Source organism: Pristis pectinata, chromosome 10 (assembly GCF_009764475.1).
Source record: "Pristis pectinata isolate sPriPec2 chromosome 10, sPriPec2.1.pri, whole genome shotgun sequence".
Taxonomy (NCBI): domain Eukaryota; kingdom Metazoa; phylum Chordata; class Chondrichthyes; order Rhinopristiformes; family Pristidae; genus Pristis; species Pristis pectinata.
In genome coordinates this window covers 53,472,297-53,487,732 of record NC_067414.1, presented here as the reverse complement: position 1 = coordinate 53,487,732, position 15,436 = coordinate 53,472,297, and the positions used below count along the sequence as shown (strand labels likewise).

The following is a 15,436-nucleotide window of genomic DNA, read 5'->3' as shown; positions in this document are numbered from 1 at the left end:
TTCTGCAACAACACAGCTCCTGCAGCTTCATCACTGGCATCTACTGCTAATGAAAATGGCTTTTCAAAGTCAGGTGTTTTGAGCACAGGATGGTAGCATAAAATGGCTTTCAGCTTATCAAATGCTTCTTGACAAGAATCTGTCCAAACAAACTTTACTCCCTTCTTCAGAAGATTAGTTAGGGGAAGAGCAATATCAGCAAAATTTTTACAAAATTTTCGATAATATCCAACCATTCCCAAAATCTTCTAACAGTCCTCGTACCTGTGGGAATAGGGAACTCAGATATCGCTTGAACTTTTGCCTGAACAGGAGCTTGCTTGCCTTGACCTACAACATAACCAAGATATGTCACAGTGGCATGGCCAAATTCACTTTTAGCCAAGTTAACTGTAAGGTTAGCCTTGGAAAGTCTTTCAAACAACCTTTCTAACGCAGAGATGTGATCTTCCCAAGTATCATTCCCAGTCACTAAGTCGTCAATGTAGGCATCTGTATGTTTTAACCCATGAATCACTGAATTAATCATTCTTTGAAATGTTGCCGGAGCATTTTTTCATTCCAAATGGTAAAACATTGTATTCATACAATCCAGAAGGGGTTACAAAGGCTGAAATTTCCCTTCCTCTATCTGTTAATGGAACACACCAGTACCCTTTTAATAGGTCAATCTTTGTAAGAAATTTTGCCTTTCCCACTCTGTCTATGCAATCATCCACCCTAGGAATAGGGTAAGCATCTGACTTTGTTACAGCATTCACTTTCCTGTAATCTGTGCAAAATCTAACAGTTCCATCAGGTTTAGGTACAATAACACAGGGCGAACTCCAATTTGAACTAGAATGTCTAATAATATCATTTTCCAACATGTATTTTATTTCCTGATCAACAAGTTTACTTTTTTCCACATTCATTCGATATGGGTGTTGTTTGATTGGTTTTGCATCCCCAACATCAACATCATGGGTAATTATCGATGTTCTGTTTGGAACATCTAGGAACAGATTTTTAAATTTTAAAATTAATTCTCTCATCTGTTGTTTTTGTGAAACTTGTAAATGGTCTAACTTCGTTTCAAGGTTCTCCATGATATTTTGGTTTTTTAGTTTCGATGGAACAATATTTGGTCTAAATTGGCCTTCCTCAACATCAACATCAGGCATTCTAGAAACAACCTTTACACCATCCACCAAGGCCACAACTGAATCCCTCTCATAGTAAGGTTTTAGCATGTTTACATGACAGAGTTGTGTTTTCTTGCGTCTATCTGGTGTTTTGATTATATATGTTAGATCAGTCACTCGAGATTCAATAACATAGGGTCCAGAAAAACGAGCTTGCAAGGGATTATTTTGGCTAGGGAAAAATACCAACACCTTTTGCCCCACTGCGAATGTCCTAGGCCGAGCACGTCTATCAAAATATGTCTTCATTCTTATCTGGCTAGTTTTCAAATTCTCTCTCGCTAGCTGGCAGACTCTCTCCAACTGAGTTTTAAATTTTTGGACATAGTCCAACAGACTCAAGTGCACTTCCTCATTAACCCATTGCTCTCTTAACAACTCCAAAGGTCCTCTCACCCTATGTCCAAACACAAGCTCAAACGGACTAAATCCTATTGACTCCTGGATCGATTCTCTAACGGCAAACAAAAGTAAATGGATACCTTTGTCCCAATCCTTGGTGTTTTCAAAGCAATAAGTCTTCAGCATATTTTTGAGAGTAGAATGAAATCTCTCCAGAGCTCCTTGAGATTCTGGGTGATATGCAGATGATACAATCTGCTTTGCTCCCAGCTCATAGACTATTTGTTGAAAAATTTTTGACATAAAATTACTACCTTGATCAGATTGGATTTCTTTTGGCAAACCAAACAAGGTAAAAAATTTTACAAGAGCCTTTGACACCGTCTTGGCCTTAATATTTCTAAGGGGTATTGCCTCTGGAAATCTAGAAGTGGCACACATGATGGTTAACAAATACTGATTTCCAGTCTTAGACTTTGGTAAGGGGCCAACACAGTCTACAATCACCTTCGAAAAGGGCTCCCCAAAAGCAGGAATTGGTTTCAAAGGAGCCACAGGGGGTTTTTGATTTGGTTTACCTACCATCTGACATGTGTGGCAGGTTCGACAAAACATCACCACATCTTTTCTCAAACCAGGCCAATAGAATTGTTTCAAGATCTTCCCTACAGTTTTATTCACACCAAAATGACCACCCAAAGGCATACTGTGGGCCAGGTTTAAAATCTCATCCCTATAAACTTTTGGAACAACAACCTGATGAATAACTTCCCATTCCTCAGTAACAGGAACATGAGGAGGTCTCCATTTCCTCATTAACACTCCATTTTTGACATAGTATCCAATTGGCACTTTTTCAATCTCCTCACATGAGAGAGCTTTTTCTTTCAATTCTGTCAACTCAGGGTCCTTTGTCTGTTCCACCATAAAATCCTTCCTCGACAAAGACAAATCTTTAAATTCAGGCTCACTATAAGGATGTTGATCCTCCAGTGAAGACAGAAAAGTCTCAGATAAGGCATCATAATTTTCTTCCTGTTTAGGACTGTCACAAGGAACCACATCAGACTGCATCGGACTGTCTGTCTTGGCTAATTCTTTAGCTCTAACCCGAGTCACCGCACATGATGGGTAAACATCTGGATCATTCTCAGACTCATCAATCCTTGGTTTGGTTGTTAACCGTACCACAGGATCACTTTCTCCATTTGCAAGGTCATTTCCCAATAACAAAGAAACTCCTTCCACTGGCAAACTAGGTCTTATCCCTATCTCGACTGGTCCTTCTACGAACTTTGACTTTAAAATCACCCTGTGAAAAGGGACAGACATGGTCTCACCTGTAACGCCTCGTACTAGATTTACTTCACCAGGGTCACTTTCTTCACCAAAATTAAAAACACTGTCCAGCAAGAGAGATTGACTAGCCCCAGTATCTCTAAGAATTTTCACTGGCACCTGGGGTGACTCATCATTCAGTGAAACAAAACCCTCTGATACATACGAACGGAATTCTTTTCTCACCTCCTCCAACTTTTCCGCTTTTCCCTCTTGCAAGGACTGATCTTTAACAGCATCTCCTAAACCTTTTTGATTTTTAATTGCCTGAAAGCAAGCATTGGGCACAGCTTCCTTCCTTTTCTTCAAAAGGGCACAATTAGATATCACATGGCCAGGTTTCTTACAGTAATAACAAGTACGCTCAACAGGTTTCTCCAGCCCTGGCTTCTTTTCATCTTTTCCTTTTTGATTACCTCCCAATTTAATCTCCGGTTTCCCTGGATTGTTTTTGTAACTCCTTTGAAAGGTTTTAGGTTGTCCCCATTTGGATTTATGGGTTAAAGCATAATCATCTGCCAACCTAGCAGTTTCTTGTAAAGTTTCCACTGCCTTTTCATTTAAATATGTTGTTAATTCAGCTGGAACACATCTTTTAAAGTCTTCCACTAATATCAATTCTTTCAATTTATCAAAATCCCCATCTACATTTTTAGCCATGTACCATCGTTCAAAACATATTCTCTTTCCATTGGCAAATTCCATATAAGTCTGATCTGCAGATTTCCTCAAGTCTCTGAATTTTTGTCTATAAGCCTCAGGTACCAATTCATAGGCCTTCAAAATAGCTTGTTTTACCTTGGTATAATCAGCTGCATCCTCAGCAGACAAAGCAGAATAAGCTTTTTGAGCTTTACCTTTAATCACACTCTGTACCATAAGAGCCCATCCTTTCCTTGGCCAGTTTGAACTCACAGCAACCTTTTCAAAATGTTGGAAATACTGATCAACCTGATCTTCTTCAAACGGAGGGACTAATCGAACCTCCCTGCTGGCTGAAAAACCATCTTCAGAATCAGATTCCAAACTCCTACGCTTCATTTGTAACTCATGCTGCCTCTGTTTCTCCTTTTCCTCACTATCCAGCTCCATCCTCTTCAATTCCATCTGCTTCATTGCTAGATCAGCCTCTATCTTCATCTGAGTTATCTTTTGTTCTCGTTCAGCTTCTAATTTCTTTTGTTCTCGTTCAGCCTCTATCTTTAACTGGGTTTGTTCTCGTTCAGCTTCTAATTTATTTTGCTCTCGTTCAGCCTCTATCTTTGCCAGCTGCACCTGTGCCTCAGAAATTGCTATTTCACTGCCAGGAAACTGTTTTAACACTTCCTTCTCAAACACCTTCTTTTCCACATAATGGCCAGCTATCAGTCTCTGAATATCTGCTTTTCTCATAGACTGCTTTACTTCTGTAAGGTTTAGCCTTGTAGCAATCTTTATCAAATCATCCTTTTTCGCCACCTCCAATCCCTTTTGGGTTGGTGACTCCAAAAATGCCTTAATATCCATTGCTGCTGGTTTCCACACACACAAGCCAATTAAAAAGAATTTATCAGACCTCCCTCAAAAATCTTTGGATTGAATCCCGAACAAATCTCGTCAATCTGGGGAACGATCCCAGACGACACTCGTTAATCTTGGGAACTATCCCGGACGAGCCCCCAATTTTGTCACGAACCAGCAACAAAAGAAACACACTGAGCATGATTTAGTGTTAAAAACTATTTTATTAATCACTACTTATGATAATACGTAAAATAAAAGCAAAAATGTTAGTATGTTAGAATTCAAAAATGTTAAACCTCGAACGTTAACCCCAAAACTAAACTCTTCGTGTGTGTGTGTGTGTGACAAAGTCCAAAACTCCCAGTTCCGGAATGGTTCTTAAAGTTCAGTTCCGCAAGCCATAAGGTGAAACATGAGCAAGGGCTTCTTCAACAACCACCGTTGTCTGAAGATAAGATGTAGATGTAGAAAAACATAGAGAGAGTACATACGAAATCCAAATGTTCCACGATGGAACCCAAACGACACTTCAGTGTTTACTCGGTAGTGACTTCCTCACCCCGAAAAGCATCCGAACCGTGGTCGTCCACATACAAATACCTGTTTCCTTCTACAGGTCAGCAACAAAGTGAACTCCACCGGATTACTTCCAACTTCCATACATGGATTTCAGTGGCAAACACAGTTATTGTTTCTCATCCATCGATAGAGAAAACAAGCAGGCTGGTGTCTCTCTCCCTTCTCTCTCTCTCTTTCCTTCTTCTTCTTCAACAACGTCATTACGTCCTTTATCTTCTATTGATGTAAGCACGCCCCACACACACATACACTCTCTATCTTAAAGGGACTTTCACTGAGTCCGTAACATCATGTTTAATTCATAAATCTATTAGCGTTTTTCTCATGTCTAAAATGCATAACTTTTCAATGACGTATCATTTTGTTAAAACAAAGACAAATTGATGTAATCAAAAAGTCCTCTTTTCAATCTACGATATACCCGTTATGAAGAACAACAACAAATCTTCTCTCACATGTCAATGAATGCTCAAAAAGGCATAATTTTTAAAAACTGAAACAAAACTTCTGTCTGCCAGATGTGAATGGGACAGAATTAAATGTCAAATTCCTCACAGCACTTCAAAGACATCAATCTAACACAGTGACCTGCAGTCATACAACAGCACTTGTAGGAGAGAGGGCTTAGGGGAAAAAAATCCATAAAATAATAAATTCCTTGCAGTGAAGAATCTACATTAACTAAATTGATAGTGAAATCACACTTAAATGTGTTAATTAGCAGCTTGCTAATGAATCACATGAAACAGGCATTCTTCCACGTGTTGAAAAAGAAACTGCGGATTTGTTAAACACCACCACCTGCTCTGCATCATGAAGTGCTCCTGCTTATTCAGTGGGGAACAGATTTGATGAGGAATTTGCAGTTGTTTCATTAACCATTTTCTTTGACACATTTCAAAATCTGCAAATGATTTTTGTCACTCAACAGAAGAGGGAAGCATTTCCAGACAAAATGTCAAACAAGGACAAAGAAGTGCAGCAGGTTTCCACGGATTAGTGGACATAAAACTTAAACATGTTACATTTCCGATGCAAAGTACTACTTTGTTTCTGGGCAATTTAGTAATCACTAGAAGTAGAAGGTGTGTTTAATTAACATTTTATAAAATGCCAATAATAAAAACAATATCTGGTTTGACTTGGATAGATGGGTAAATCTATAATATCCACTCTTTGTAGTGCAACTACATACAATCAAGAAGACAATGTTTTAAAAACATTCTGCTTGTACCTGCTGGAGCCAAGATCAATCAGTGACTGTGCCTTGTGAAGGCCAGTGCCTCCATATCCTGCTATCGTCGGTCTCAGAGGCCCGGTATGAGGAAGTGCTGTAAATATGAACACCATGACATCAGAAACAAAGGCAAGGAAGGAGTACAACAATAGGTTCCCTTCCTCTTACATGTCTTATCTTAAAAATTTCCCATGCATGAAAAGATGTTGCTCATTATCCTAATATGGACAACAATTGTTGCTCTAACCTGGCACTGATAAAAATGATATGGCAGTTCACAGTTATGAAAATATATACACTTATTTTAATACCGTTTAATTCAAGTATTTTCAACATATTGATTAGATATCAAGTTACTTTGTTATAATGAATGTGTAGTTTGATGGCTAGATTCAAATCAGCTATCAAAGCATGATGGGAGTGTGGAGATTTCTGATTTATTGCTACTGAGGGGTGTTTTAAACAACCTTTGAATAACCAGAGGAAATGGAAGAATGTTTGTTACTGGATAAGCAATGGAGGGTGCTAGATTAATGATCTGGAGAAACAAGTTTAAAACAGAACTAAAACTCAGTTAATGAAACAATTTTTCTGGAAGCTAGAATCAGCAACTATGATTATGAAGTTACCAAATTGTCATTGAAGCCCACCTGTTTGACTAATGTCCTCTTGGGAAGGAAATCTGCCATCCTTATCCAGTCAGCTGAATGTTTACCTCCAGACTGAATGGCTAACTCTTAGCTGTTCCCCACAAAAGTCCATCAGGGCAATTTGGGATGGGTAATGTTTGTTGGCTTTGCCAGTTATACACACGTCCCATGAATAATTTAAAAAAGAAATTCTGTTTCTTCTCAGTAATCTCAGCTCTATAAAACTGCAACACTGTAATCTGAGAAAGCAGTAACTACATAATAATTTTTCATTTATGTTACAGCTACAGAGATATTTCAAGTACAAAGTCCAACTCATCACAGCAAAGAAGTGACTGCCACTAAGCGCACATTAGTTAGTTAGAACATACAAACATGCTTCATCAATCAAGGTAATCTTGGCTCTTCCTCAAACTCAACTTTCATGTTGCTGACCAATCCTCTCATCACTGCTTTCCCTATTGTCCAACAAACAATCTGCTGGAAGACCTCAGTGGGTCAAGCAGCTTCTGTGGGAGGAAAGGAATTAAAGGTATTAGTCCCGATGTGAAAACCTGCATCAGGACTGTGGGAGAACAGTCCTGATGCAGGGTTTTGACCTGAAACATTAACAACTCCTTTCCTCCCACAAATGCTGCTTGACCCACTGAGTTCTTCCAGCAGATTGTTTGTTGCTCCAGATTCCAGCACCTGCAGTCTCTTGCGTCTCCCTGCTATCTGAACTTAATACCTTTATTGTCAAATATAATAAAAGAAACAATTACATTCTCTTAAATTTTAATTTTCATCTGATCTACATGGGGTACATACCAATGAACATGGGCCACGTAAACATAATGTTTCATTTGACTACCTCTAGTTAGGTTAACTCCATATGAAAACAAAGCATTATAATAGATACAACAATATCTGTGCTTGTCAGGAACAGAAAACTGCAATGAGCTTTTCATACCAAGCAAACTTTGTATACATTTTATTGTTTTCCCTCAGTTATATAATAAAATACATAAATTATAACTTCTCTAATACACATTGCAAAAAATGAGAATACAGTTGAATGTGACTCAAAATGCTTTATTTAAGAGTGTGTAGCTCTGTTTAACTCAGCTAAGACCTGAAAATAAATACATGGATTGAAGAGAAACAAAAGGACTGCAGATGCTGGAATCTAGAAGAAAAACACTATGATGCTGGAGGAACTCAGCAAGCCAGGCAGCATCCGTGGAGAAAAGCAGGTGGTCAATGTTTCGGATCAGGACCTTTCTTAAGAGGAGTTCCTCCAGTGTCATAGTGTTTTTCACATGGATTGAAGATTTTGGAAGGGGAAATCGTTTCACCTTAATAAGAAAAAGACAAATCTGCTTAAGTAGTTCTGGAAAAAAAAACTCAAAGATCCAGACAAAAAAAATTTGCATAATGAATGCTGGAAGTATGAAGAACAGAAAATTCTAGAAATGTCAATAATGAAATAATTAAAAACGCTAGTTAATCTTCCTCCCACTCTCTATCTATCTTGCTAAGAATGTTGCAAATTTCTTGTTTAAATTTCATAGAACAGTCCAGCACAGGAACAGGCCCTTTGGCCCACGATGTCTATGTCAACATGACACCAATCCAAACTATTCTGACCTGCCTGCACATGGTCTATATCCCTCCATTCCCTGCCTATTCATGTGCCTGTCTAAATTCCTCTTAAGCATTGCCATCATAACTAATTCCCATGGCAGTGCGTTCCAGGCAACTACCACTCTTTCTGTAAAAAAAAACCTGCCATGTAAATTGTAGGATGCATGCTTAGCCCACTGATCTACTCTCTCTACACTCATGGCTGTGTGGCTAGGCACATCTCAAATGCCATCTATAAATTCGCTGATGACACCACTGTTGTTGGCAGAATCTCAGATGGTGACGAGGAGGCATACAGGACTGAGATAGATCATCTGGCTGAGTGGTGTCACAGTAATAACCTCGCACTCAATGTCAGCAAGACCAAGGAATTGATTGTGGACTTCAGAAAGGAGAAGCTGGGAGAACACACACCAGTCCTCATTGAGGGGTCAGTGGTGGAAAGGGTGAGCAGTTTCAAGTTCCTAGGCGTCAACATCTCAGAGGATCTATCTTGGCCCTAACACATTGACGCAATCATGAAGAAGGCAGGCCAGTGGCTCTACTTCATTCGGAGTTTGAGGAGATTTTTTACGTCACCAAAGACTCTTGTGAATTTCTACATATGTACGGTGGAGAGCATTCTGACTGGTTGCATCACCACCTGGCGTGGCGGCTCCAATGTGCAGGATCGAAAGAGGCTGTAGAGGATTGTAGACTTAGCCAGCTCCATCACAGGCACAACCCTCCCCACTATCGAGGACATCTTCAAAAGGCAGTGCCTCAAGAAGGTGGTATCCATCATCAAGGACCCTCACCATCCGGGACATGTCCTCTTTGCGTTACTACCATTGGGGAGGAGTTTCAGGAGCCTGAAGACCCACACTTAATGTCTTAGGAACAGCTTCTTCCCCTCCTCCAACAAATTTCTGAACGGTTCATGAACCCATGAACACTACCTTGTTATTCCTCTTCTGCACTATTTATGTATTTTTGTAACGTACAGAAATTTTTGTGTCCTGCACTGGACCGCTGCCACAAAACAACAAATTGGTCAGACCACATTTGGACTATTATGAGCAGTTTTGGGCCCCATATCTAAGGATGGATGTACTGGCATTGGAAAGGGTCCAGAGGAGATTTATGAGAATGATCCCAGGAATGAAAGGGTTAACATGTGAGGAGGCATTTGATGGCTCTGGGCTTGTATTGGCTAGAAATTAGAAGGATTAGAGGGGAGGGGGGGAATCTCAATGAAACCTACCGATTATTGAAAGGTCTGGATATAGTGGACGTGGAGAGGATGTTTCCAGTAGTGGGAGAGTCTAGGACCAGAGGGCACAGCCTCAGAATAGAAGGATGGGCCTTTAGAACAGAGATGAGGAGCCAGAGGGTGGTGAATATGTGGAATTCATTGCCACAGACAGCTGTGGAGGCCAAGTCATTGGGTATATTTAAAGCGGAGGTTGATAGGTTCTTGATTAGTCAGGGCATCAAAGGTTACGGGGAGAAGGCAGGAGAATGGGGTTGAGAGGGAAAAATAAATCAGTCACGATCAAATAACAGAACAGACTTGAAGGAGCAGAATTTGGCCAATCGGCCCAATGTCTCATGGTCTTAATAATGCACTTTACCTTGTTCAATATAAAAGGTCTACAAAGAACAAATATCTAAAATAACAATACAAGGAATATTTTGTTGAAGAAATTATGCACTGTTTTGATTAATGCTATAAAATATAGGTCAGAGTGCTATTATACAATTTGCCATACTTACTTGCAGAACTCTGTGCAGATAAAGGCTGAATGAGGACAGATGTACCATTTGCAAAGGCTGATGGACTAACAGCTGGCATCAGGGGAACTGACATATTCAGAGGTGGCAAGGTGGACACTGATGTCAATGATGATGTGGGAGCCAAGGAAGCAAATGAAGGCATGTTTGGTGGGGCAGAGAGATTTGGCATACTTCCCATACCTATATTTGGAATTTAAATATAAACAATTTGTAATTTGTGAATAAAGTTGGTAAAATGCAATAGAAATTCCATTAAATGTTTTATAAAGCAAACAAAAGTTGATATGTTGCTAAGAAAGAAGTACCTTGAAATCAAAAGCACACTGTTCAAGGTTGTCAAAGGGACTTCAACCAAACAACATTCATAAGGTGTCATTAACTTAGTAAAATTTCCCAGGTTGCTTCATAATGAAGATATCAAAAAACATGAGTCAGTGAGCAAGAAGGGGGCAGGGCGGGGAGGGAGGGGGAGGGAGGGGGATATCAAATGGTTGTGGGGGAGAGTACATGGCTTACCCAGGAACTTCTAGAACAAGGCCTAGTTATTGGAAGGCAAAGATGCCAAGAAGATCAGAAATTCAGAAATACACAAGAGACCAAAATTGGAGAAACACAAAGCTTTTGGAGGAGGTTACAGATTTGAATAAAATTATGAGAAATTTGAATGAGAAGTTGATGAACCAGCAGTGCAGCAAGGTGGCTCAGAGGTTAATGCTGCCGCCTCACAGCTCTAGAGATCCAGCTTCCATTCTGCCCCAAGGTATAGTTTGTGTGATGCTTGCACATTCTCCCAGTGACTTGCTGGTTTCCACTAGGTGTTCTGGTTTTCTTCCTACATCCCAAAGACACATTGGTTAGTTTATCGGTCACTGTAACTTACCCCTTAGCGTAGATAAGTGGCAAAAAGAACCAAAGGGAAGTTAATGAGCATGTGAGAGAGAACAAGTTGCAGGCATACAGGGAAATAAGGAGAGATGTGAATGGTATTGCTCTGCGGGGAGTCAGCATGGATGCAATAGACTGAATGATTTCTTCTGTGCCACAATCAAGTACAAATTGAAAGTGGCTAATAAGCACAGGGGACTAGGTACTCTGCATTGCTCTGAGTTACATTATGGAAGGTCTAATGTACAGCAGAGTTTTAATTAACTCAAGATTACAAGAAATGAAGATAGAGGCTCGGAAATTACAGGAAAACTCCTCCACGTAGGTAACAAAAGAAAATGATAATGGCTCCTGCAGCAGATGGGTTAAGAGTTGAAGAAACAGATTCTACCATAGAGGTAGAAACAGAGGCCTTTAAAATGTATTGTACTTGGAAGCTCAGGATCAAATAGAACTCTGAGGTCATTGCAGTCTGGTTCAACTTCTGACAAGTGCCAGAGAGAGGAATGGAATCAGTGGCTAGGGAACAGAGCTTATAGTATAAATCAAACTGTAATGACTGCCTTTCCAGTTTGTAACTGGAGGACATTGTAAGTGTAAACCAGTGAAATTTTGCACAATGACAATTCAAACCAGCACAAAGCACTGGAATATAATTACAGATTTTGCTCTGAGAGAAAACACTATGGTAGCCAATTATAAAATGCAATGCTGCTGATGATTACTGGTTTATAATTTAACCACAACAAAAATAAATGTACATATAAAAATAAGGATTACAGGGTTTTAAAATTGGATGCAAGTTAATTTTTCAATTACACCTATACTCTAACCTACTTCTCCTGAAGACTACCTTTCTCTCAATTCAACACAAGTACAAGTTGCATCAAGTGTACCTTTTCAATAAACTTAAAATCTTGAGAACAGTATACCAAGTAACATGAGTAACCATCCAATACTTTAGTAATCGACTCCACACATTAGAAGCATTTTACCTACCAAATCGTGCAGAGTTCAAAGGCGAAGGGATTGGGGGCTGCTTCATGACAAGTGGGAGAATGGTGGGAACTGGGTGACCCTGAAGGGTCATCTTTATCAGTTTCATTGCAATGGAGAATTCCTGCTGGTCCATCTTTCCATCCTTGTTCAAGTCGGCAAGGGTCCTGAAAAAGAAATAAATATACAACCATACAGATGAGTCTTCACTGAATTCTGGGTATCATACAAAGATCAAAATACCACTAACATAATACTTAAAGTTCAATTAGAATTGACAAATCATACAAGTAATTGAATGATTAATTGGTTGAATGATTAATTAAATTAAATGGTTAATTTTAATTGCCAAGAAGTGGCATCGACAATATACAGTTTACAGTACTACTTTTGAAGCCCAAGTTTAATAATTTTTTTTTGTAGTTCCTGAAATGTCACCTGGCAGACCTCAACTCTTTTCCCAAATTATTAGTTCCAACATGGACCATGATCACTAGCAGAATGTCCTGCTGTAACTTGGTGATATCCTTCACGTTTAGCCACTGAGTTCCAATCATTATTTTAAACATATTAGTTCCAATTTTTTTTTCATTTTATTGGTGGAATTGGCTAGATAAGAATGAGAGAAAGATGTGTATGGAAAAAAAAGTGTTCAAATGTCAACCTTGCTTTCTATACTCACCATATTTCAGCTAGTACTAGCTTTGGTAAACCAGATTGCAGAAAGAAAGTACGAGCTTGCTCACCTGTTCAACATTAAAATAAATATACTTTAATGAAAAGGGACTAAGTATTAAGTAGCATATAACCACAGCTTCTTCATGAAGTACACTTTCCACTTTGAACATGAGAATAAAATGTAAATAGGCTCAAATTTACATGTAAGCAAATAATTCATTTTAGCCTTGCTGAAGGTGCTTACATGAAATATAATCACCATGCGAAGGTTATGGGGAGTCGCTGCATTTAACTTTGGGAGTATCCCACATACTGCAAAATGTACAGCAGCTGCCAATAAAATGAAGGCAGAGACACAAGAGACTGCAGATGCTGGAATCTGGAGCAACAAACAATCTGCTGGAGGAACTCAGTGGGTTGTGTAGCATCTGTGTGGGGAAAGGAATTGTCTGCAGTTTGGGTAAAAACCACGCATCAGGAATGATAATATTAAGTGGCTTTGTAGGCCTTTTCAGAAGGCAATTGAGATTCAACCACATTCCTGTGGGTTTGGAGTAACATAATGCCAGATCGAGTAAGCACAGATTTCCTTCCTGAAAATACACGAGTCTCATTCCACGATAACACTGCATCCTCCAGAACATATTTCCAATGTTGCTCCCTTTTTGTCATTTCTTCCACATAGTTTCAAAATCCTTCTTATAACATTCTCTGCAATGTCTTCATTTTTGGACTGTGACCTCAATTTTACCTTCCTCTTATTTTTAAAATCTCTTTTATACTATAAAGTGCTTTCCAGGATTGTTCTCTGTGAACAATGTTCGATGAAGCTACATAAAGCTTGGCAGCTAATAACCACAGTGCTATCCATTCATCCACTCATATTCTATACAAACACTGTAAACTCCTCCCTACTACTTGTGTTTGTTCACTAAGAATTTACCTCTATCTTTTTTCATAATTTCATCTGTACATCTCTTTGCTCTGGAGTCAGCTGAGCACGTCTTCTTTGTGCCTATTCATGGCTCCAATGTCATTCCACTGTGAGCCAAAAATTGCCTGCTATACTCTACTATGGTCTAATCATAACCTTGTTCAGATTTATAATTGTCTTGCTGTTTGACTAGGTGGGGAGGATGCAAAGTGCAGAAGGCCTAATTGAGGGAAGAGTAGCAGGTTGAACTGATGGGGAGGGTACAATGTCTCTGAGAACTAGGCCAATATTGCCACTTTGAACAGGGACTTTGATTTGGAAGAGTTACTGGTAAGCAATTGTTTGCTTGGTTCTGTTAAAAGTTCTATTAAAAGGGTGCTATCTCACAGCTCCAGTACCTCTGATTCCATCCTGACCTCAGGTGCTGTCCATGTGGAGTTTGGATGATCTTCCTGTGGCCATCTGGGTTTCCCCTGACTGCTCTGGTTTCATCCTATATCTCAAAGGTATAGCGATGGGATAATTTACAACTGGCAATTAACCTTAGTGTTGGGAAGTGGCAAAGTATTGAAGGTTAATTGATGAGCATATGAAGAAGAATAAGTTGCAGGGTTATAAGGAAAAAATGGGAACTGGCATGAACCGATAGAAGAAATGGCCTTGTTCTATTTTGCTTCCTCGTTTTTGAAATTTGTGAAATACACAAGTACATAAAATTAACCAAAATACATGTCTTAATCTAAAAAAGTAATCTTTTCAATGATATTCTCCAAGACCCATAGAAACTCACCATCTAAGTTGTGCTTTGAATATCTGAAACTTTATCTATATGCTTTAATGTAGTTCTATATTTTAACCTACAATACACACAAGGAGATCGACAAGTTACATATCGTAAGTCAACAACCAGGTCTTTTGAGCCCTTGGTATTGTGGTGGTTGTGTCAGCCATCTCAGCAATTGCCAAACAGGTTTTGCTTGTTTTCTAATTAGACACAGTTATCCCAAAAGGTCAGCTACACTGCCAGACAAGACAATGAACCCATTGCTTCTCAGGCCAAGTCATTTTGTTACAGAGTTAGTCTAGACATCAAAAATCTCAGATTCCAGGCCCTTAAACTGATACCTTCTTTGCGCAGAATCGCCAAAATTACAACATTTACCCTGGCAACTAACCCATGTGTAGCTGGACTAGGAAGAGTATAAGCACTGAATTATAAGCAAATCAACCTGCACGTATTATGATTACTAGAGTAAACTATATTATCAAATTGCAAGTAGATTTAGGTTTATAGGTGGCCATCACAATGTATTCCTAAGGCCCAATTCAATATGAAATTTAATCCAATTTTGAGCTGTGGGAACATAAATTCTGGACCTTTAGCTGTTATATCAATCATTAGTTTTTATTCCAGCTAATGTACCAGTCAGTAATTCCTACTGAATTCTTTACTACATTAATTATCCCTGAAATCATTCAGTAATTAAAACAGAAATTCTGCACTGCAAGTAAAATAAGAAGTCTTTACGCAAAGATTGGGATTCTTCTACATTCAAAGCTCACATAAAGGATAGTGAAGCGAAAACTGTCTTCTAAAAGAACAAAAGGACATACGAGTGCAGACAACTTACATGAGCCCAGTGCATCTTTAATCAGCATAATAGTGAAAGCAAATTGTGCAGCAAGTTAGCAATTCATTCACTACTGT

At 39.1% G+C, this 15,436-nt stretch overlaps 1 protein-coding gene across 6 annotated transcripts in view; it reads right to left on the bottom strand.

The window, feature by feature from the left end:
- itsn2b (intersectin 2b) overlaps positions 1–15,436 on the bottom strand; it is a 158,124-nt gene that overhangs the window by 86,893 nt on the left and 55,795 nt on the right. For all 6 annotated transcript variants that reach the window (XM_052024030.1, XM_052024034.1, XM_052024032.1 and 3 more), the window contains 4 exons: positions 12,799–12,862; positions 12,120–12,283; positions 10,215–10,415; positions 6,181–6,277 (listed from right to left, as the gene is read on the bottom strand). In XM_052024030.1, coding sequence (XP_051879990.1) covers positions 6,181–6,277; positions 10,215–10,415; positions 12,120–12,283; positions 12,799–12,862 — 526 coding nt within the window. The remainder of the gene's footprint in view (positions 1–6,180; positions 6,278–10,214; positions 10,416–12,119; positions 12,284–12,798; positions 12,863–15,436) is intronic.